This window comes from Python bivittatus, unplaced genomic scaffold (genome assembly GCF_059951505.1).
Source record: "Python bivittatus isolate LINGU-HERP-01145 unplaced genomic scaffold, Pbiv_v1 ctg000040_np1212, whole genome shotgun sequence".
In the NCBI taxonomy this organism is placed as follows: Eukaryota; Metazoa; Chordata; class Lepidosauria; order Squamata; family Pythonidae; genus Python; species Python bivittatus.
This window is the reverse complement of record NW_028277032.1, coordinates 3,966,635-3,990,572: the sequence shown is the minus strand read 5'-3', so window position 1 is coordinate 3,990,572 and position 23,938 is coordinate 3,966,635. Positions and strand designations below refer to the sequence as shown.

At 52.3% G+C, this 23,938-nt stretch overlaps 1 protein-coding gene across 3 annotated transcripts; it reads left to right on the top strand.

Moving 5' to 3' along the window:
* The first annotated feature begins 245 nt into the window (after window positions 1-245).
* On the top strand, window positions 246-14,481 carry EVA1B (eva-1 homolog B). 3 transcript variants are annotated; one of them, XM_088154062.1, is made up of 4 exons: window positions 1,943-2,071; window positions 2,722-2,998; window positions 8,953-9,042; window positions 13,110-14,480. In XM_088154062.1, the coding sequence occupies exons 3-4, from the start codon at window positions 8,973-8,975 to the stop codon at window positions 13,526-13,528; spliced, it is 489 nt and encodes a 162-aa protein (XP_088010188.1). In that variant the 5' UTR covers window positions 1,943-2,071; window positions 2,722-2,998; window positions 8,953-8,972; the 3' UTR covers window positions 13,529-14,480. The 3 variants fall into 3 exon arrangements, with proteins under 3 accessions (XP_088010180.1, XP_088010175.1, XP_088010188.1); XM_088154054.1 differs by lacking the exons at window positions 1,943-2,071; window positions 2,722-2,998 and adding an exon at window positions 246-726 and having other exon boundaries at window positions 13,110-14,481; XM_088154049.1 differs by lacking the exon at window positions 2,722-2,998 and having other exon boundaries at window positions 877-2,071; window positions 13,110-14,479.
* Window positions 14,482-23,938: the final 9,457 nt, after the last annotated feature.

Sequence of the window (23,938 nt, the reverse complement as noted above, 5' to 3'; positions counted from 1 at the left end):
ACTGGCTGCCAAGCAAGAAAAATAACAGAGGGTTGGATGGCCTAAAAGACAGGAGAATCCACCTTAGCAAGTTCTCTGCTGAAGGAGATCTACTTTTTCCCATTAAGCTGTTTGCAAGACTGCCCTAAAAACAAGAACTTGAGATTGGGAACACTTGAAAGCCAGGAAGATAGTGAGTTCTGAGAGCTAAATTTCTGCATCTCTGGAGCACGACAGCGACCGCCTCTTGCCATCTGTATTCTCTGCCCACCCATGGGCTGTCTCAAATCTGCATGCACTTAGATCTAGATGAATTCACATCTTATCCCTCTTAAAAACACTTTAAAGGAAGAGGGTACTACTGCCCCTTCCCACTGATGTGCTGTCTTTATGTCTGCTCTTTTTTCTAGCTTGCAGTAATTATTTCATCTGGCTGATGCTGTGTCCATCAGAGCGTTTGCAGGTCCTGCACAAGCCTGAAAGCACAACTACTCCCTAACCGATCCTCCTTTGGCCCCCCAGAGCCAATATCTAAGAGGAAGGGGGAGCTCTGGCCCCAGCCAGCAACTATTTCCTGTTGCTCTGCAACCTTAATGCAAACCAGACCACATCTCTGTGCCTCGTTCGCATCTCCCTTTCCAGTCAAGACGACACGGACCAGCAGGAGGGGACGAGCTGGGAGTTTCTGTGCACTGGGGCTTCCCAGCTCTCCCGGCGGCCCTGGATCATTCACCTTCGATTGCCCAGGTAAATAGTGCAGGAGGGGGCACCCCCCCCCCCCCCGTCTCTCTGAAAGGAAAGCAGGAATCTTCTTCTGTGCTTGGCCAGTCATGGAATGACATCTTGCGGCCCCCGGCCGGCCTTAGAGGAAAGCTTCCCCAGGAGGATTCCCATGGGAGTCTCCAGCCCCCAGGACGCTCAAACGGCTGCCGGGAAGAGAGGTGGGCTTCAGCTTCCCTTCTTCTGCCCGTGCTCCCCAGGGCGGGGAGGGCACCTTCCTGGCCCCCGTGGCATCGGGCAGCGTGGTTTGCATTCCGAGGAGGGCAGGAGGCATTCCTGGGCCGCGCCCCCCCCGAACCCTCCCAGGCACGCTCCCACGTCCGGTGCCCCGGGCCCGCTGCGCCGCGGGGACACCGCTTCTCCTCCAGGCGCGGGGGCTCCCCTTGCTCCCCGCGAGCAGAGCGGCGCTGCCGAAGCCCTCCGGCGAGGCTCAGCGCGGGCCCAGCCGAAGGGCGGAGGGTGCGGGCGGGGCGCTCGCTCCGGCCTTCGCATCTCTTCCTCCGCGGGGGCGCCAGGAAGGCTGCCGCTGCCCGGCAAGAGCGCGGACCCGGTCCAGCCGCTGCCCGTCGGTCGCCGAGCCCCGGCAGGGGCAGCGCTCCAGCCGGGGGCTCCGAGGCGCCCTCCCGGGCCGGGGGGGGGGCAGAAGCTGCCCGCTGGAGCCGCCCTCGCCCTCGCCCTCCGCTTCCGCCCTGCGTTCTTCGCATTTCAGCCACAGCGCAGGACGTCGCCGGGGAAAAGCCGGAGTCTCCGGCCGCCGCTGCCTCCGCCCTGCCCCGGCGAAGGGCGGGCTCCTTCGCGGGAACGGCCCGGCCGCAGCCTCCCCGCTTGCTGAAGCGGGGGCTCCGTGGTCAAAGGACCCGCGCCTGCTCGAGAAGGGCGCTCTGCACACGCTCGGAGTCCCTCGCTGTACACGTCCACCGCATGAAAGAGGCCATCTTTCCGAACCGGGCGCCGCCCGCCCGGACGGCGCCTCCCCAGCCTTCGGGGCGGGAGCGGCGGGTCAAGGCGGGCGCCTTTCCCGTCGGTGGGCAGGACGCTGCTGCTGCTGCTGGCCGCCGGCGAGCGCCCCCGGAGGCCGTCTCAGCGGAAGGGCGGCTCCGGCGCGCCAGTCCCGCTCCGAGCGACTCCCTGCGCAGCCCGACGGCCCGCGCCCCGCGCCGCCCGGCCGGAGGGCTTCGCCCGCCCGCCCTGCGCGCCCCCAGCTGCGCCGCTCCCCGCTCCGCCCGCGGCCGGACCCCGCACGCACGCCTGGCTCGTCGGCCCCGGCCGGACCCCTCCGCCCGAGCCGCCCGCAGCCTCGAGGGCGCGACAGGTAAGCCGCCGCGCGGCGCCCCCCGCGCTCCCGCCGCCCGCGGCTGCTGCTGTTTCCGCCGCGGGCGCTCCGAGCAGTTCCCGGCGCGGTCTCGGCGGCCGCCGCCCTCGGGCGGGCTTCCCTCCCGGACCGGCAGCCTGCGCGGGGGGGGGGGGCGCGGGCGAGCCTCCCCCGAACCCCGCCGAGGACGAGGCCTGCTACTCGCGGCAAACACTCTGCGCGAGCTCAGAGGCTGCCTCGCCCCTTCGTTTGCGGGCGGAGCGGGGTCGCGGGCGGCGCCCCCCGGATCTGCCGTTCCCCGGGCCGGGAGAGCGGCGCGCCCCAGGCGGGCTCGGTGCGGCCCGACCGAGCGGCCCCGCGAGGCTCCTGCGCGCCGGGGTCGGCTGCGGGGGTGTCCTCGGCCTGCAGCCCCGCTCTTCCTGCCTGCAGCCGGCCCGGGCCGAGGCCCCGCAGCCTGGAGCGCCTGTGCCCAGGAGAAGCCCCGCCCGGGCGGCGCTGCGGCTCCCCGGAATCGGCCTCCCCTCCTCCGTCACTGCCCCAGACCCTGGAAGCCGCCTCCTCGCAAGGGGAGCCGCGTTCGCCCCCCTTCCGGAGAGCCGCGGGACTTCCTGATCGATCTCCCCGGCCATCGTGAGCGTTTTTGGTAGCAGATTCCTAGAAGAACGAAGCGACGCCGAGCACCGGGGAGTCCTCCGGAAAGGAGATGCCCCCCCCAAGAGCCAGGATTGCCAGCACGCAGCTGGCCGCCTCCTGCCCACGGGGCGTGCCTTGGGCGCTCGTGAGAGGAAGCCCCCGAGGGCATCTGCTCTGCCGCTGTCCGAGGCGCGCTGCAAGCCCGGAACGTCCCGCGCTCCCGGAAGACTGTTTGCAAAGGAGCCCCGCGCGACCCCGGCAGCGGGGGCAGGAGCGGGGTGCTTCCCTGGCGAGGTGGGTCGCCCCCAGAGGGAGGGCGCGTCCCTTCGCTCAGTGGCCCTTGCGCCTTCCTTTGCGGCCGGTCGCAGGGCGGGGAAGTGCCCTTTTCCATCGGAACAATGCCCGGCCGTGAAAGCAAGGGCGACCTTCCCCTCCGGGCTGTTTCCAAAGCGGTGTGTGTGTGTGTGTGTGTGTGTGTGTGTGTGTGTGTCACAATAACAACTGGAGTTGCTGCCGGTAGTTGCTATCTCCCCTTCCTCCTCCCAGGGCCCCAGAGTTAGAAGGGGCCCTTAAGTCCGGCCCCTGCTCTCTGTGGGCATCTGAACTCAGACATCCCAAAGAGAGGGCCGCCTGGCCTCCACCTCAACCAGGGAAGGGGCGCCCACCTCCCTGCCAAGTCGTCCTTCCTTTATGCTCAAATGGCGCTCACTGTTAAAAAAACACTTGGTTGAAATGGGGCTTCCTGTACCGCAGTTCCATTATTTTTGTTGTGCCCTCTGGAATGACGGAGGACAACCTCGGTGCTTCTGCGCTGCATCATTTTCAGGGGTTTAATTGCTGTCTCTTCTCTACCATCTCGCCACTAAACCTTCCCAGTTCCTTCAGCTTTTTTCTCATAGAACTTAACTTTTCAGTTTCTTAGAAATTTAGTTCCCAATTATCTTTGTTGTTCTTTTGTGTGTGTGTGTATAATTTTATTAAACATTCAAGTTAAACAGATAAAAACTAATGCAAACTACAGAAAATAAAAGAATAAAAGGAAAAAATAGTGCAGAAAAAAAAGAAAATAGAAATAGAAAAAAATTTAAAAAGAAAACATAATACAGTAATATAGCAAAGAAAGAGAAAAGCCTTCCCCCTTTGTCACACCAAATATAAATAATTTTAGCAACTTATCACCTTCTCTTAAAATGCAACAAAAAATCTCTTCATCCCATATCTCATCTCTTATCTATAAACAAATCTTTGAAGCCTCGTCGTTCAGTCCTGGTCAGCAAAAGTCCATTAAGGGTTACCAGAAATATTTTAACCTTGATCAAATAAACAGTCTTAATCTTTAATCCCTTCAAATAATGTCCTAGAGGTTGTTTTCATTTCTTTGTCCCTTCTCACAAAATCCTTCAGAACTTTAACAGATCTCTTTTGTAAATCCAACATACTTTTGATTTGCCATTTGTTTGCCCTTTTAATTAGTAAGACTTCAGCTGGGTTCATTTTTATATCCAATGTAACATCTTTTTCCATATCATTCTTGTAGCTTGTCATTTTTAAATCCACTTTCAGATAAGACTCAGTCTTGTCCAGTGAAACTTGTTCCTCTTCCTTAACATCTGAACACAGTCTATCTATAATGGCAGATATTTTTAAGATTATCTTCTGGGTCCATTGGTCACAAATATTCTCCAGTACATCCAGTGTTAAAGTATTATGCTCCATTCTGTGTTAGTAAGTCAAATTTAAGTGTTCTTTAATTGTAATCTTTACTTCCTTCTGGTTCCCTCTAGTGTCCAACATTCAAATTCCCATCCTATCAGATTTTCTTTTAAGAATTCAAAACAACAACATTTTCCCACAGGAATGTAACTTATGATTAATTTCAAAATCTTTCAAATCCATCTGGACCTTTAATCCATTTATAACTTTCCAAAATCAATGTTCTAATCACCTTTTTGCTGTTTATTAAAAAAAAAAGATTTTTTAAAAATCCTTAAATTTATCTTTAAAACTCCTTTTGCTAAACTCACCTGGTGTGTGTTATAAAACTTGTTGATCGAAAGATTCTTAATAGGTGAAAGGCAGTTAAGCAATTTTCAAAAGTGATTAAGAAATGAGGCTCTGCAGAACTTTGTGTCCAAAAGGCTATGTGAGTGTGGGCTTGCTGGAAATCCCTCGACTCCGGCCGCTCAACTCACAGGCCCGGCTGCAGAAACTTGGCTTCATGCCCAAGGTGAGACTAGAACTCACAGTCTCCTGGTTTCTAGCCTGTTGCCTTAACCACTACATCAAACTGGCTCTCTTTACTGTGTTACCAGTTAGCATTTGGCCATCTTCACTGAGCAGATGCTACAACAGTTCCCTTATACTGGATCTCTCTGTTCTTTGGTGACCCATCCCTTTTTCTACTTCCTGGAGATGTTCTTTCTTATATCAGATCTTCACTAAGCTCCTTGTGCAACCACACTCTGTTCTATTTTTTTCCCTTGCTGGAATAGTTTGCAATTGTGTTTTTAATAATGCCTTTTTAGGAACTCCCAACCATTTTGTGCTCACTTGTCTATCACCTGCTTCTTACATAAGTCCTACTTATAATTGCTTTGAGTTCTTTAAAACTGCTTTTTTGAAGTCCAAAGTATAGGTTTGACCACGCTGAGCTAGTTTTCTTTAAAAACAAGTAGTCGTGCTGTTTCCACTCGTGCTCCTAATTCTTCTCCATTGGTTAATATCAAGTGAAGGATAGCAGATCTTCTTGTGCCTTTCCCCACCCTCTGAAGGTAGAGCTGTCAGCGAGCTAAGTCAGGAATTTTCTGTAAGGGTTGCGTTGCAGAGTCTGCTTCCATTGTTATTCCTTCCTGCTTCCTTGACAGATCTACACTGAGCTTTTGAAAGGCATAATTCCCATCTTTTGCTTGAATGGGTGAGCAGTAATGCATCTTTTGCCATAGGTTTGTTTGGTTTATTATTATTTTTTTTTACTAATTCCTCCACTTTTTTTTTTTACAGAAGTATCCCTTGGATTTCTGGAGAAGTGAATATTTATAACATAAAATGCCACTCTCTTCCCCCCTTTCTATTGCTTCTGTTCCTTTTCACCAAGTTACACTGTTCAGTTGCTCTATTCTAATCGTTAGAATCATCCTACCAAATTTGCTACCCCTATCAAATATTTTTTCTTCCTGGAATAAAAGTTCAGGTCCTTATACTCTCAGCATTACTATGAAGATAGCAACCATGACCTTTGTTAGTCAGTATTCTTCCTTATTACTGGTTTCCACTTGGTGACTTAAGAGTTCAGTTGCTCTCTTTCTCCTGCAGTGCACAAGTCACTATCTGAAGATCTTATATCTTTACATCTCCAGCCCTACAGAGGTAGTTTGAGACTCTCCTGATCAAGTCTGACATAGATCTGCAGAGGGACAGTCCATCCTGTACCAGTCTGTCATTCACATAACATATCCATCCTCCCCAAAACCAGACCTGTAGCATTTTCCCTTTCTTCTTCTCTTCCCTGGAGTGAAAGGATGGAGAGAAATGTCCGTAAACTTCCTTCCAGATCCTCAAAGCCCACGGTGTAGTTGTCTTTGCAGCACAATTTGTTCCCACATGGATGAGGAGGAAGGGGTAATTGTCAGTGGAACTGAGAAATCTTGGAAGTTATTCTGTAATATCCTTAATCTGTGCTCCTAGATAAAAGCACACTTCACAAGCCAGTGACTCTAGACAACACATGTTTGTTTCTGTCTCTCACAGTACTGAGCAGAGAGAGGTATCTGTAAGGGGCAAGGGAGCAAATGATAAAATATGCAAACTCCATCCCTCTTGTGACATTGTGAAAACTGGCTTTGCTTTGGATGCCCCTGTAACGAATCACCAACTACCCCAACGTGTCTCTCTTATCTTCTGGCAGGACACATCAACAGCTCCTCTGCTGTTCAGAAAGTCATCTTGTCCTGTAACAAAGCTGTTTTCCTTCTCCAGAGGAGAGCATCAATGTCTCTTGCTTTTGTGTCATCCGTTGTGTTTGTTCCTTTGTTTGATTATATTTTAATGGAGAGTAGCTTCCCTTGTTGTCTATAGAAGCATCTACTAAATCTTGGTCCACTTTCCAGAGTGATACTCAGAAAACGTGCCCAGAACTCTAGATAGGCTTTTCAAACTTTTTTGGCAGAAGCTGTTAGGTTTTTTGCTTTTTGGGTTTTTTTAATCCTGGAAGCCCTGATCAAGAGGCTCTGGTGGTAGAAAATTGGCTGCATTTGAGTGAACTTTTTTTAAAACTTGTTCTTTCATAGAACTCCCTCAAGTTCACACAGAACTGACCCTGCGGCTCCATGGAACTTAGTTAGAAAACTGCTTTGAGCAATTAGCAGCTGCGAGAAGAAGAGCCTCGGGACAGTCTTGGGATCTCACATCACTCAGATGCCTGACTTCCATATAAGTCAGGTTTAAGCCATCTTCTCAGCTAGGCTCCAAGCTGCCATACTACCAGACTCCTTTTCAGCTTGCAGTATGCTAGACCTGTGTTTTACCCTCCTAATGGTGTCTCCATTAAAGATGAAGAAGTGGACTCGCTCCAGACCTTGGTATGATCTGGTAGCAGTCGTGATAGCCATAATACGCATAACAGTGAGAACCCCAGGAGCCTTTTTCTAGATGCAAGTTGATCTCCAGTCTTCCTGTCCAAAGCCAGTCCCTTGTCCTCAGGGCCTTTCCGTGGTCTGCCCTGCCTGCCCCATGGGCCACTGAATTCTTCACCAGGCCTTGCCCTGTCCAGAGTGGCTCCTACACTGGACTGGGCCCCGCAGTCCCCACCAGGACTCTGCAGCGTCCTTGACGTCCAGTAAACAGACATGGCCTGGGGACTGGCCCTGTGTGGGAGCAGAAACAGAAGCTTGGACACCCAGTCTGTCATTCTGCCTCTGGGATGCAGCCGTCCCTTGACAGTGACAGGAAGCACTGGAGGGGCGGGAGATAGAAGGAAGGGAAAAGCCTCAGTCCTCAGCCGCCATTAAGCCCTGGGGCCAGACGCACAAGAGGGCAGCTGGATGAGGTTTGGGGATGGGAGGGGCGGTTCCAGATTCCTCTCCAGCCAGGAAGCTCCAGAGAGATCCCTTCCCTTCCCTTCCCTTCCTTGCCTGCCACGTTCTGCAGCTCGGAAAAGACGGGGCGTTTTAAGGGCTGAAGAGAGCCAGAGCAAAGGGCAAGGAAAACAAGCCGCTTCCTCTCCTGTTTGGCTGCTGAGTAGGGATTGCGAAGGGTCTGGATTTGCTCTTGGCTTCCCTGGAGAGGGCAGTTGGGATGGGCGACGGTCACAGGATTCGGCGGCCTCTGCCAGGAATCCCATGGTGTGTCTGCAGGGCCCGGGGGAGCCAGGCTGTGCTTGCTGGTTAAAAGGGCACTGTTTTGCTACCATCCTGGAATCAAAGCTTCTTTTATTTAACTTGCCTAGCTGGAGTGCTAAAGCAAAGGTAGCTGTGTGCCTCATACTAGTCTGAGTTCTTGAAAGTAAGTAGGCAACTTTTTCCTACTCAGGGACTGCACTGTATTTGGGATTCCCCCATCCCACCCCCATTTGTCCACCTCCAAGAGAGACAGACGTGACAGAGACCACTGAGGCATTGCCAGAATGAAGGGGGGTGAAAACATGTTCAGCTTCTTTTCTGCTTTGGTGGGTGTCAGGGTGTCAGTGCAGGGATGACGCATTCAGCCTTGCAGAAGCGTAATATACCTACTCTGTCCCTTTTGTGGTGCAAAAACAAATACACCACCAAAAAGTGCCAAATGTTGAATGCTTGATTTGAGAGCGTATAGCAAAAATGTGGCAGCGGGTTCCCGGTAGCCCTCCTAGGCTGCCAAGCCTGCCCTCCTGTAAACGAGCAGCCTCATAATTCAGCCGATCCACTTCCCGTGGCCAGGAGGTAAAATCTTAACTCCAGATCTTAAGTCCCAGGACAGTGTAAAACGCTGCACTGGGTTCCAATCCACCTCCAGCAATGGAGACTCCCCGGTGACTTTGAGTCACTCGCTCTTTCTCAGCCGAGCCCACCTCACGTGCTCATGTATTTGAGGATCAAATGGAAGACAATCAGTGCATAAGCGGCCGTGAGCAACTGAAGAAAATGTAATGAGCCGATTATGTTTTAATTTTTAATTTAAAAACAATCAAGACACACCGGCTAGGCAGGGTAAGGGCAAGTGAGGGCTCAGTCCTCGGGAGCAAGGACGATGCTGAAACTCTGCCCTCCCCTCTCCAGGTACCACAAAGGCATCCGCCATGGAGACGGACGCTGAAGGGGAGATGGAGCTCCTGAGCAGCAGCATCGCAGCCTATGCGCACATCCGAGGTAAGCTGGCAAAATGGGGCTTGGCCTGTGAGGGGCGTGCCTGCCACCACACTGGACGGTGTTTGGGAGTGCTATATGGGTACACAACGTGCTTGGCCTACAACTAGCCCTGGGTTACCTTTCTTCCCCTGCAAAGCTGTCAGGTTCAGCCCAAAGAGCTCCCCGAGGCAGTGCAGACACAGTTCTGTTGCATTTATTAGCTTCCACCTACGGGACAGAATCTCGCCAGACTGAATCTAAACTCCCCAAGCCAGCAAGCAAACACTGCAAATTCCTTGGGGTGGCGCCAGCCTCATCCTCTTCACCTTCCCACGCTCTTTCTGGGGGCTAGGGAAATGCTTATCTCCCCCAGTGCAGCCTTCGCCATACCATTCCATCACATCGGCCCACCCCAGGTGCCCGATGGACCCAGTGCAGTTTCAGGGGGAGCTTGGGGTTTTTCCCAAACTCTGGCACATGGCTCAGCAGATGCCCTTGTCACAGCCTGGAACGAGCAGGTGACGGGGTCCCTGGGCCAAATCGCACCAGTGCGGACTCTGTACGTGGGTCTCATGGAGCACCATGGTTGACTGGGCAGCTCTGAAAGATGAAGCGGCACGAGAGATGCCCAGATGCCTTCCCTTTTTTAGGGAAGGTTGTTGAGAGGGTGGTTGGCGCTCAGCTACAGGCGGGCCCTGGGTGAAGTGGATTATCCGGACCCTTTTCAGTCTGGGTTCAGGCCAGGGCACGGCACTGAAACAGCATTGGTTGCACCCGTAGGTGGCCTTTGGAGGGCTCGGGATGGGGTGGTGCAACCATCCTGGCCCTCCTGGACCTCTCAGCGGCTTTCAGTACCATCAACTGTGGTATCCTTCTGGACCGGCTTCAGGGGCCGGGGTGGGAGGCACTATTTTGGAATGCTTCTCCTCCTTCCTCCATGGCCGGTTCTAGTCAGTGTTGGTGGGGGAGGAGAGGTTGAGCCTAGGCCCCCAAACGTGGGGTGCCTCAGGGCTCGAGTCTTTCGCCTCTCCTCTTTCACATCTGTATGAAACCGCTGGGGGAGATCATCCAACCGCATGGTATGTTGATGATACCCAGCTATACATCTTCACCCCTGACCAGGCAGGTGATGCTGTTGCAGTGCTGACCAAGTGCCAGGAGGCTTGAAGGGTCTGGATGGAGAGAAACTGGCTTCGGCTCAACCCTGGCAAGACAGTGGCTCTGGGTCTTTGGCCCCCCTGGCCCAAGTGATACGTCATCTTTGACTCTGGACAGGGTGGCACTCCCCTGGACTGAGTTGATTTGGGGGTCCTACTAGACTCACAGTTCCTGCTCGAGGAGCAGGTGGCAGCTGTGGCTAAGGGGGCCTTTACACAGATTCATCTTGTGCGCCAATTGTGCCCTTTCCTGGACCGGGAGGCCTTGCTCATGGTCACTCATGCCTTGGTCGCTTCCCGCTTGGATTACTGCAACGTGCTGTACATGGGGCTGCCCTTGAAGACCACCCAGAAGCTACAGCTGGCCCAGAATACAACGGCATGCGCAGTGATGGGTGCCCCTAGGTTCACCCACATTGCACCCTGCTGCGTGAGCTGCACTGGGTCCCAGTTTCCTTCCGGGTGCAATTCAAGGTGTTGGTTATTATCTTTAAAGCCTTAAATGGCATGGGGCCAGGTCATTTGCGGGACTGGCCCTCCCTAAGGACGTCTCCCCATTCTACCAGATTGGACAGGGTAGGCACACTCCCAGTCCCTTCCCCTAAACATCGCTGCCTTATGGGACCTGGGAGGGGTGCCTTTCCTGTGGCAGCCCACGGCAGCTGAAGGCCGGGGTCCCGGAGGTCTGCTGGGCAGGAAAGGGGGTTGAGTCCCGGAGGCTGGCATGCGGAACCACTGCGAGGCACGGACCGGCCTTCCCCGAGGCAGCCTGCCCCGGTCTCTGCCGTATCTTCCCATACAATATTCAGACCTGCCCCCAGCCCCCCACACCGCCATCCCATGCCCACTGCTTCCCAAAACGGGATTCTCACATCTTGTCACTACCTTCACACATCCCAAAAGCAGGGAAGTTGAGTGCTCTTGAGGACTTCAGTCTCAGCGCTGCGGGGAAATTCAAAGGCCTGCCTCTCTTCCACAGTCCACCATCAGCACCCCCCGCCCCACACCTTAGATTGGGCAGTCCACTCTGTAGGAAGCTACCTTGAGATATGGCCTGGAAGGTGCAACTGGGGCAGAACACAGTTGCGCCGTTCCGTGGGGTGGCTGAGTGAGGCCTCTTGATGGTAGTCCTGAAAGCCCTGGTTGCCGGTGAACTGTTTAAGCTGTTGTCATTAGTCCATAAAGCCCTAAACAATTTAGGATCCAGGCACTTGAGATAATCACCTTGCCCCATACAGTCCAGCTTGCATGCTCATGTCAACTGGGAAGTCCTGCTCATGGTCTCACCTGTGGATTTCACCTGCAGTGACCACACCTCTCTTTTGCAGCTCCCTCAAGATCTTTTACAGCCTTTCCTCATTTAGCGACTACCTCAGCGACTGTTTGCAAGTACAACAGTAATAAATGGTAGTAAATGGTAGCAAAAAAATCATTTTCCAACCAATGTGTGCACTTATGCACAATTTTGTGCACCTGACAACAATGCATGCTGGGGTGAGAGTAACTCTGGTGTTGCTGCACAAGAGAACTTTTCCTAAATGAGACAGCAGCAACCAGCGATTTTCGCAGCATCTTTCTCTCTCTCTCTCTCAGTCATATGGTTCGCTTAGCGACCATTTTGCTGGAACAGATTGCAGTGGCTAAATGAGGATTGCCTATACAGGTAGTCCTCGCTTAACAACCCTAATTGGGACAGGCAACTCCACTGCTAAGCGAAGCAGTCACTAAGTGGGAAGTCACATGACTACGAATGTGCTCTCCAGCTGGAAAGAGACAAGACTGCTCCGTTTCACACCTCCAGCTTTTGTTTGCCTCCTAACCGCTCCCCCCACTTTGGAATGCTCCAGTGCCTGCTTACTGTCTTGTGCACATCGAAAGCAATGCAATCGCGCCTGCAGCCCAGGGCTGAGAGCCGCGGGCGCACTATGCAAACAGCTTATAATACGCTTTTGAAATCTCTTTCTCTCTTCTCTGTCAAGCAGGGTCAGGCTAACGAGAGATCGCCTACAGAAATGGCCTGCTTTTTTTCTACCCCCCCCCCCGAGCAGAGAGATTGGAGAGAGAGAGATTTCAAGAGAGTACTGTAAGGTGCCAGCGTGATTGCGTTGCTTCTGATGGGTAGAAGAGCAGCTCGCTCTCTTGCAATTCCTCCCTCTCCAATCTCTGCTCTGCAAGGGGGGAAAGAAAGAAAAAAGCACAGGTCAGGTGTACTAACTGTAATGACTTGAGGGACACCGTGAAGGTTGTAAATGGGCCATAAAGTTATTTCTTCAGCACCGTCATAACTTCAAACAGTTGCTGAATTAATGGTCGGTAAGTGAGGACTACCTGTACTGTCTTTCAGAAAACCCTGGAAGACATGCTTTTTCATTAATTTATGGGTTACAGCTACTTCAGGTGCAAATAGAATTGCCTGTTACTTTGCTTTTCTGATCTATAAAATGAATTTAATTTTTGTACGAATTGTTTTAATCATTGGTGGTTTTACTTAAGACTGTTTTTTATTTTTCTCTTTTAAGTCCTTCCTGGAGTGAGAAATGGTGAAGATAGTCAAGTTCCATTCCTTGGATCTACCCTATCCATATTGTTTTCTGGGTGGATCACCATTCCCTTCTTCCAGTCTGGTTGAAGAGCAGTATAGAAAAATTAAAAAATAACCCCAGAGGAGCAGATATGCTACCAGAGATTAGATTAGATTAGATTAGATTAGATTAGATTAGATTAGATTAGATTAGATTAGATTAGATTAGAATAGTCTTCCTGTTCCTGGTGCCCTAGAATGTTGGATTCAACTCCCATTATCTCCGGGCAGCTCACCCCTGGAGAGCACAAATCGGGAAGGATTTGCCCAGTGAAACCCCCACCCTCACCACCTCCTCCTCCTCCTCCTAAGCCGCCATTTCTGACCCTGCTCCTCTTTGTCTTGCCTAGATAACCTGGAAAGTGTGGGCCTCTACTTTGTGCTGGGCGTCTGCTTTGGTCTGGTGCTGACCCTCTGCCTGCTGGTTATTCATATCTCATGGCACCCGCAAGTAATCCCCCCCAAGCGCCGAAAAAGCCTGCAGGACTTGAGCGAGGGGGAGGAGGAGGAAGAGGAGGAGGAAGAGGAAGAAGATACGGTTGACCATGCAGTTTCTGAGCCCGCATTAGCCATGACGGAGTTGCCCTTGGCATCCTCCAGCACCCCAGATGGAACCCTCACGATTAACGTCTTTGCCTCGGCTGAAGAATTGGAACGTGCCCAGAGGCTGGAGGAGCGTGAGCGGATCCTCAGAGAAATTTGGCGTAATGGGCAACCGGACATTCTGGGAACGGGTACCGGTACCATCGGGAGAGTCCATTACTATTGACTGACTTCTTTCACGCCTAAGCCGAGCGAACGACTGCCCTGCGCTCCTTGAGGCACTGCCACAGCTGTTGTGCCTGCAGCCAACCCTGACCTTGAACTGAGAGGGATAATGGGGGGCGGGAGGTTGAAGGTCTTCCTCAGCGTGAGGCACACACAGCCAGTGGGAGTCTCAAGGATTGGTTTGGGCAGGACTGTTGCAGAGGCACTAAGAGGACTTCTCCCAAGGACCTGCTTCTGAGTGCCTTTCGGGGTGGGAAGGAAGGGAGTTATAAATGGAGGCATTTATATGCAGAGACAATGTTGGTTTTCTACCAGGGGCTCTGGAAGGTTCTTCCTGTTCCACTGAAGGATCTACTAAGGGAGGAGGCTTCGGTGACTTTGGGCCTGCTCTGTAGAAGCGTGCAAGACGTTCTGACTCGAAACATCCAACTGCTGAAAACGCTTGGCTCAGGGCGGAACAGCCCAGCCTCCGTCTTGGGGGATCCGTTGCCCAGGGCCGGAGTGCTGTGCCAAGTGATGCGCTCTGCACCCGTTCTCTCCCCAGCCGGTCGGAAGGCTCTTCTCCCAACTTGCCAAGCCATAGGAGATCCCCCCAGTTCCTTACCTGAAGTATCTTGCCTCAAGCAACCCTCCTCCAGGGTTGGTGCACCAGTGAGAGGTGCAGCAGGGTGTGAGTCCCCCAGAATTTCCTCTGCTGTGGAACTTCTTTCATTCCGTAAAGGCCCCGAGCAGGCAGGGATGGCGGAGCGGCTGCAGAGTCAGCCGGTGGCCCTGCGTGGACTGAAGCTGGGGCTGGCAGGGAGACGGGGCAGCGGGTCCTGTGCCTGCCGTTGGTGGTTTTGTTTTGCTTGTTCCCTCGTTCCATACGGGAGTTAACTGATTTTTAACAGATACTCAATTTACAGTGTAAAACTGTGCCTTATCTTTTATAAAACAGAATTATTCCAATGACGCTCTTCTTGTGGCACTCAACTCTCACCCCCTTCGATCTTCAAAAATAGCCCCAGTGCCCAGAGGGTACCAGTTTTGTATCGCTTGGCAAGAGCGGCATAGATTCCTTCCAGGGGTGCTTTTGCAGTGCAACTTAATTTGAACTGAGCGCCAGTCCAGCCATCCCCCAGCATGGAGGATGTCTGATACTTTCCCTGAGGAGTTTTGGTTCTTCCATCCCAGGCTCTCACTGGGCCTTCCTGGGCCTTGTGTGGGAGAAGGGAGCTGTTCCCACACTTGGCTCCCCGCTCTCACCATCTCCCAGAGATTCCCTGGTCTTCAGCTGGAAGGGGGGGGATGTTGACCCTCTCCCAGCTTTTCCCAGACCAAAGTGATTAAGCCCGTCCAGCTGGGAATAGGAGCCTCTGTCCTTTGCTGGAAGGGCTTGTGATTGGCCCAGGCGTGTGTGTGCGTGTGCATGTATGCAGTTCATGAAATAAGCAGCTTTAAATCAAATTCTGAAGAGTTAGTTTTGGAATTAGGGAAAGCAGTTAATTTTCTCATCCGTGACAGAGCCAAACCCTGGACTCCAGAGAACTGAAACCCTGTTGTAGACAGGCATGGGGGGGGGATCATTATTCCTGGGATAAAGAGATCCAGTGCACTCCCTTTCCTCCTGGCTTGCCTCCCCCCCCAGAGAGGAGTGATAAAAATAGCCCTTCCGCTCATTCCTCCTGTAACTAGAACCAGATGTTCGCCAGATGTTTTCCTGCAAACTTGGAGAGGGGACAGTTCAGGAGACTGTTTGGAGTACTGGACAAGGGGAAGGAGGAAGCCCTTCTCCCTTTGGCAAGGAAGAGGCTGAAATCTTTTTGGGGGGTGGGGGACAGGAAGGCAGGCAGTCTTTTCCTGCCTACAAAAGCTTAAGTTTTGGCGTCTGTATTTTTACGCTTGGTGTGCAGCCAACTCTGAGTGATTTGTGTTTTGCTTCAGGGAAACAAACTACTTGCCTCCATTCTGTCTGTGGAGAAACCCTTTGAATCCATGCTATTCCCCCCCCCCCCCCGGCAAACATTCCCACATTCTTTTCCAGGTGCCTTGATGCCAGGCCCTCCTCCTAGCCTTTTCCTTCAGTTGCTTGGAACTGGCTTAGGGTCATGGCTGGGTGATTCCCACAAAATGTGAAAGAGATGGTGTCAGCAAGTGGAGACTTAAAGGGGGTTCTGTGAAGTTGTTTTGGCTGAGCTGGGATTTGAATGGGGCCCACGAGGCTAAAGGCCTGAAATTACAAAATGCAAGACTTGGAAGGGGACTTGGAGGTCATCTGGTCCAATCCCTGCCTCCTAGGATTCCAGCACTGAAGTACCCCTGACAACCTCCATCATCCGGCCCTAATGCACGACTTAAAACCAGTCCTGAAGATTGTGGCCCATTGTTCCACTTATCAGTCCTGATCCTGCTCTCTCGGGTGTCTGCTATCCCTCTGGTAGTCTGCAAATTTGATGGGTGTGTCGCCTAGCTCCTCACCCAAGCCCCGCCTCCGTTTCTCCTGGGGATGCCTTTCAGTGGGATCCCACCTAGATCTTCTCTAAGTCTGTCAAAATTGCCCCGTTCCACCAGACTTGGAAGTGAACATCTGGCACAGTGAAAGTTGACATAGTTTCTTATATTCAACTACTGGGAGTCCAATTCCAAGCAGAGTTAATCTCCCCCCCCCAAAAAATGTTTGTGTTCATCCTTTCCAATGTAATCAGCAGTTCTTCTGCTTAGGACCCACTGGACTGTGGGTGGTTAATTTAATTAGTGGTCTAATTCATGCATACAGTATTGCTAAACTGTAAAGTTAGGATTACAAACTGCCCATGATGCTATGCCCCAAACCATCAAACTGCACTACAGCTGAGCAGATTGCTTGAACCAGGGTCCAGCTCAGGGTAGGCCACTTATGGCTCGCAGTGTACCCCCACCACCTGCTGGCACGGCCCAAAGGGCCTTCTGACGATGCCGCCAGGAGGGATGGACCAAATCTTGATGTTCCACTTGAGAGGTGGAGGACGAAGGAAATGAGAACATTTTTGCCCAACGGAGTCCTTGCGTGCCCCTTCCCACCCTTAAACCAACCCTCCCCACCCCCGCATCTCTGGCAGCCTTTATGGCACTGAGTGTGACATAGGAACCTGCATGCTGCGGGGAGATTGGGAATAGGGAGGACAGGCGACCCAGTACTTTTAACAAACCATGATGGCTTGTGATAGAGGGGCAGTGCCTTCTTGAGGAAATGGGAGCCAACAGAAACCTAAAAAACATTTGGCGGCATTTGGTGTCATCTTTCTTAAATGCTGATTTCTTGGCTGTCACTTGAGACCCCCCCCCCCAAGGAACAGGATCATGACCATGAGACGGACCTCAGGGCTCTGGAGCAGCCAAGATTCACCTGCAGCACAGCCCCTGCTCATGTACAGAATCCCTACTAAAAGGTGGTCTCCTCCCCAGCAAGAAAGGCCGAACACAATGTGGGAGGCGCCTGCTGGACTGGAGCTCCATCATGCGCACAGATGGCTCATTTGGCTGACAGCACAAAAGGGAAGAGAGAAGTCGGAATGGATGTTCCCCCAGGTCCAGGCAGGACAGATCAGAGCTAGAAACGCAGGCAAGCGAAGCAGTCCCACCATCAACAGGGACAGCGCCCCCAGGATTCCCAATAGCCCACCAACACCGCTGGCCAGCCGGGACAGCTGGGAATTGGGGGGAGACGCAGGAGAAGAGAGCTCGGGGCGCCCCCTGCTGCTGGAAACCAGAAGCACAGGCACATAGGAACTGCTTCCCAGTATCGTCCGTTGCACACCCCTAGATTGGGCCTTACCTTCATTTTAAACGTAGCTGTTGCTGTGCCATACTAGTGTGCAACTGCTTCTTTTGGAAGAAAGGCCGCCACAAAAGGAGGTCAGAGTTCTCAGCTCTGCCCAGGCAGATGGGTTGAATGAAGAGCCATGTAGGGCACTGATGTTTTACTCAGGTTGGCACCTTTTTGTGTCCACCTGTGGCCTCGCCTACTATGAGGCACCTGTGTGGCATTTAGAAAACAGTGCTGGTGCTTAGAAAAAACCTTCCTCACACCCCCACCCCACCCCCATGTGTGGATCCTGAAGACATTGGGGTAGAAGAGAGACCAGCTGTTTCTGGCGCAGATGGTGCCAAATCCTGACTGGGCAACAAGGCTGCAAAGCCCCACCTGGTGCAGAACATCTTCCTCCAGAATCTCCTGGCTGGATTCACAGAGCCCATATAGCCTGGATACTGGATTTACTCAAGCTTTGCACAGTACACTGAGTCATAAAACTAGCCAGGGTCAGAAAAAACTTAAGTTCCCCCCTCCCAAAGAAGCCTGGCTAAAAGGTGACTGAGATTAGTGTATCACCTTGATGGGACTTTCTCACTGGCTCGTTGTGCAGACACTGCCGCAGTAGAGGCTTCTCTGGGCTTGGGTGACAGGAAAGGCTTGTCCTCTGGAGCAGAGCTCTGACGGGCAGGCCAAACTGAATACCCAGCGCGGCCCACAGCCCGTGCAGGGGAAGGAGGGGACCAAGATGGCTCCAGCACAGCCGTTCGGGCTCTGCTTGTGGCAGGCCACAGCCAAACCAGTTGCGATACCGCTTGCCAGCATGCTCACCTGCGCATGGCACCCCCCATCCCAACAGCCGCCCCCCACCCCCAACGCAAGGCAGCACAAGTGCTGCTCCCTTCTGCTGGTCACACAGTAGCGCCTCCTGGTGTGAATCCAGGCTTGGGGGTGCCTTGGGGCAGAGTCGGACAGTGAACCATAAAACATGCCCCCGTCCGTTCTGAGGTGCAGCTTGCAGAAGCGGGGGAGGGTTCCCGGGGCACACGGCTTGCTCAGCCTGTGGCAGAGGGTGCCGCCAGAGCGGGGAAGGAGGAAGCAGAAGCCCCAGGCTGGCCAGTTCCAGGGTCCGCTGCTGGGTAGAAGCTTTTGACCGGCGGAGCCCCATGGCTCACGTGGTGGCATCAGTTGCTTCCGCTGGTCGGTTTCTGCCTGCAAATGTCAGCAAATGCAGGTGAGCCAAGGATCGTCTTCGCCCCAAGGGCCAAGGAGGCATCCCAAGAGGGCAGGGCGGTGTCGCTCTTCTCCTGGGGCTCTTTCCGGCCCCACTTCTCACCTGCAGAGCCGCCCATGTAGCCCCCATGAGCTCCACCACGTCTTCCCTGCCAGGAAAAGGGGCTCCGAAGCTCCGCGGGATCCAAGTTTGAAGACAGGTCAGCCCTTCACACCTCCCAGACCAGCAGGAGGAAATCCACAGAAATACAGGGTGCACACATCATTCTGCCCTTACACACTTCAGGTAGACATCGAACACCATGAACAGCATAATTGGTACTTCCTGAGAACAGCCAAAGCAGCAATTACACTGTCCATCATTATATTATGGAGCTACGATAAATATAATGCATGAGTGAGTTCATGCAGCATGTTAATCTGCAATTGCCTGGGATCACATAGCGTGGCTTACAAATCCCAGTGTCCAGGATCATGCTGCAGTTTAGTGCAGGGTGTAAATCCAGCAGTAGCTGCACAGGGGGATCCTCCTCCCATCATAGCTGGGAGGGCCATTCCAAGCCTCTTGTTGCACACCTGCAACTTCCTTGAAACAGAAAGGCCTGCTCAGCAGAGAAAGGGGGGACTGCAGAGACCCCATAAACAGCTGTCTTTCATTCTTGTGCCCCCCAGATGGAGCACACAGCTGGCTCTCAGCTTCAGGGGAAGCTGCTTATTTTGCTGCTTCTCCAAAGCAAGATCCCTGCTCGCAGGATGAAGCTCTTCTGCCACCTGCTCTGATTTTCCAGCACGCAAACAGAGCATGGCTGATGGGTCTTTCTTCAAGGAACTCTGAGCCAGGGAGTCACCCCACTGGCAAAAAATATCAATGACAACTTGCTCTTTGTCCAGAGGGAAAGGGGGGGGGTTCCCACCCACTCTACCAGCCCATCTCACTGATGCTGTCCAGCATCCCATCAAGGAGGGTCCTCAGGGAGCAGAGTTCTGTCTTGATGTCCTCCAGCAATACCTGCAGCTCTTCCGAGTCATGGACCAGGGTAGGAGTATCCCTCCTGGTGGGGATGGAAGCCTTCTTCACCTTGGGGAACCGAGGAGCAAAGAGGAGCTGCTGTCTAACATTCACCTGGGAAAAGGCTGCCTTCAAAAGAGTCTTTCCCTTCCCACCACAGGACAACTAACTTTCATCCCTGCAAGACATGATGTGGATACCACAATGGCTAAGAATTCTTAGTTAAGAAAGGCCCTGGTGGAGATCGATCTCTTCACTAAAAGGGGAGGATTCAGAACCACCTTCTGAAGGGGAACAATTTCAGGAGAAAAGCACAATGAAGCTTCTGGACCCTCTCCAGGACTTTGGGCTCTCTCTGCACAGCTTTCAGAACCAGTCAGCTCCCTCAACTCCTGCACAAGACAGAGAAAAGGGGTGCCAGGCAGGATCAGGACCACCTACACTATCCCTTGCATTGCAGCTTTATCTTTGCGGGGGGGTGATGCCATCAAATTAATCAGTAATTGCAGTTCTGAGGAAAGTCACAGAGGCAAACCAAAGATGATGGGAAGGGAAGGTCTAGGTCATTCCTGCACTAACCCTTTGACCAGGACCCCAAATGCCAGGCTGTCTTTTAAGGAATGCAGCTCCGATGAGGACATAAAGGGATGAGATGGAGGGGGGACCTGAGACCAGCCTTCCTTTGGCCACGTGGGCTGGAGATTCTGCAAGCTGCCAGCCCCAACACATCTGGAGAGTAGGAAGCACACAATACCTTGTTTCTTTTTTTAAAAAAATTTTTTATTAAAATTTATATACATAAAAACTAATGCAAAACTAAAAAACCTACAAACAATAAGAAAAGAAGAAAGAGAAAAGAGAAAGAAAGAGAAAGAAAGAGAAAGAAAGAAAGAAAGAGAGAGAGAGAGAGAGAGAAAGAAAGAAAGAAAGAAAGAAAGAAAGAAAGAAAGAAAGAAAGAAAGAAAGAAAGAAAGAAAGAAAGAAAGAAAGAAAGAAAGAAAGAAAGAAAGAAAGAAAGAAAGAAAGAAAGAAAGAAAGAAAGAAAGAAAAAGATTATATTGGAAAGGATGAACACAAACATCCTTTCTCACACAATACCTTGTTTCAAAGAAACTATAACAGAAAGCGCTGTATTTACGGAAAAGGAAGACCGCTCTCGTCTCCCTTGCCCCCTCCCACCACCTCAGGCTTTTCTGAAAATGGTAGGAGGAACTGAGCATAATGTAATGGGAACGATAACGTTTTGTTTTCTTTTTTTCAGGGGGTGGAGGGACTGTCTTTGGTTCAGGGTTGGTGGTCTTCGGTTAAGTATGATACTCCTACAATGCTGACTTTTAAAAGTCTCTTATGTCACTGTAATAGTTGCAATGGCCAACCAGGCATTAACTAACTTGCCACAATTGTGGGGACTTTAAAAGCTGTTTCCCCTCATCATATTAAATATACAGTAGGTAGTAATGAGAGAGAAAATGGCATCATAACATCATCGGGTTTGGTGTTATAATTCTTACTCAAGTGGTATTTTTTATTTTAAAAAACAAACAGGATAGGAGTTTAAAGCAGGGGTGCCCGGGGGATATCTCAGGTTTCCTGGCTCACTTGATTTTTCTTATTTGGGAGATTAAGAACATAAAAAACAAAAGGGAGGATGCTCCAGCCAGCATCAGTTTTATTGACAAGGACCTCTTCTGCCCGGCCCAAGCCCAGCGACTTTCTCAGAAAATAAATTGGGGGGGGGGGTGCCTAAACGTGTGTAAAAAAGTTAGGAGCGACTCTAAAACTCACAAGTGTGCCTTCAAGCCAGCCAGACTTAAGCTCTGAATTTAGAAAGAGGAATAAGAAAAGCCGCCTCTGCAAATGTGGCATGCCTCTTAAGCTGCAATAGCTTCCCTGGCCCAAGAAGTCATCTCTTTCTCTCAAAAGTTGGAGGGGTGACACAAAGGGCAACTGGAGCTGTGGAGTCTGTGATCCTCTGTTCTCCTCCCAAGAGGTGGCCCTCATGTGATGAGGGGTGGAATCCATGCAGCGGAAGGAGGAATCCCAACGGGGGGGATCCCTGCACCAGAAGCAGCCACAGAAGAAGCGCGGTCACCCCACCTTCTGCACGCCGACATCGCTTCTTCTGCTCCCTGTGAACCACCAAATCTCTCATCTCTTCTTTCTTTCTTTCCCTGGGCAGCAGCTGGCTGCATAGAGCTCACAGATGGGTTGGCCATCGTCAGCTGGCCGGGGGCCTCTTCCCTAGCATTTTGGGAAGGTTGGCTGCTGGGTGGCTCAGTTTGACACCAGGAATGAGGACAGCGTCAAAAGCCTCTGTTTCTGTGGAGAAAAGCAGAAGAAACTGCCGGTCCACTGCAGGGGCCCAGCTCACAGCCTGTCCTGGCCCCCTCCCTGCCCAAGACAACTTTGGAAGAGGCTGAGTTGGAGGGGATCTCTCAAGGCCAGGGCTGCTGTTTTGTGCCTTTGGGGAAAAGGAAACTGTAGGTGACGTCTACCTGTCTCCTTGCTCCTTCCTCTCCCAGAGTGCTTGTGGGGCTGGACCATCATCCAACCATGAGGAAGACAAAAGCAAAAGCAGAATTATTCTGGCTGGAGCCACAGAAAACTGAATCCAGATCCAAATCTAGATCCAAGCTGGCAAGTCCATCACCTCACCAGCCCCTTCAGGGCTCCAGCAGAGAGCAAGGGGGCAGCGTGCACTTTCTCTCCCCCATCCCTGAGTGGCTCCTCAGTGGCTGAAGACAGGAGCTTCTGCAGGTGAACTGGGCTGTAAGAGGGCCCTAGAAGTCTTTGGAGAGGATCTGCTGGGAAGCCCTCCTGTTTTGCCAACCAGTAGTGATATTGTTCCCCCTACGGCGCAGGTCCCCCCACAGATTTGCACTTCCAACCCAAAGCCCACCTTCTTCCCCCCAATACACCCTCCCCAAGCTCAGCCAAATTACGAGTCTCCACTGGCACCAGGACACTCCTACTAGCTTCACTGGTCAGGACTGTGGCAATCAGGCATCTCCACAGTCAGCAAAATCAAGCAAAATACAGGGAGTCCTTGACTTACAACCATTCATTCAGCAACCGTTTGAAGTTACGACAGTGCTGAGAAAGGAGACTTACAACTGGTCCTCGAAATTGCGGTCATCCCAGCACATCCGCAGTCACGTGAACGTGATCTGGGTGCTTGGCAACCCATTCACACTTACAACTGGCTGCCAAGTGCCCTGCAAGCTATTTGCAACCTTCCATACTGGCTTCCCCAGAAAGTCAAAAGGGAAGCCAGCAGGGAAGATTGCAAATCACTGGGGTAAGTGTCCCCCACCTGTGCATCCTCCCACAGCCCCTCCCTCTGCATTCATGCCGTGCCAGTCACTTGCGCAGCCCCACACACCCTCCCCAACTCATGCCACACCCCAGTGCACCCTCCCTGATCCATGCAGCATTTCTCACACACCCCCACACAACCTCCACAACCCGTGTGGTGCCTCTTGCGCACTGGCATGCACTCTCCCCAACCCACACAGCACCTCTCATGCACCACCACACACTGCCACACACCATCCCTGGCCTGCGCCATGCAGCACCTCTCGCTCACCCCCTCGCACCATCCCCAACCCTCCCCTGCACTCCTGCGTACCCTCTCACTCCCTCCCCCACCTGGCAGCAGCCACTTACCTGCCTACCAGCTTGGGACTTGCAACTTCTTGCCCCACTGACTTTGGTTGTGGGAAGTGGGCAGGAAGTTGCCTCGCCTAGCAACTGTGAGATTCAGTTACGACCACATCACTTAGCGACAGAGATTCTGGTCCTAATTTTCAGCGTAAGTCGAGGGTTATCTGTGTATGCTTCTTCTGGCCTGAGCCCTAGATCAAAGGAAGACCTGCTACACTCTGCCCCACCGGGCCTCACTGGGCCTGGAGGAGGAGGAGGAGGAGGAGGAGGAGGAGGGGCGGCCTTCTTGACAGGAGGGGGATTCAGCTTGGCCGCTGCCATCTTCTGCTCCCTTGGTCCTGCAAGACAAGAATGGAAGCATTTTAATTTATTAGTAATTTAGACCTGCCTCCTTCAAGGACCAAAAGGTGGCACAACTTGCACTCCATTTTTCTCACACCAACAGCCCTGTGAGGTAGGTTGGGCAGAGAGAATGCCACTGACCAACTGTACCCTAGAAATATTTTAAATAAGTAAGAACATGTCTGCCAGTGTGATGCAGCAGAAATGATGCTGGACTCAGATGGGGGAGGGCCAGATTCAAGCCACGAAGCCAAGGTGGCTTCATATAATAGAAAGTAATAAAATATTAATGAAATCTTTTTTCTTTTAATCTGTTCAATCATGTCCAATTCTCAGAGACTGCCTGGACAAGTCCCTGCAGTTTTCTTGGCAAGGTTTTTCAGAAATGGTTTGCC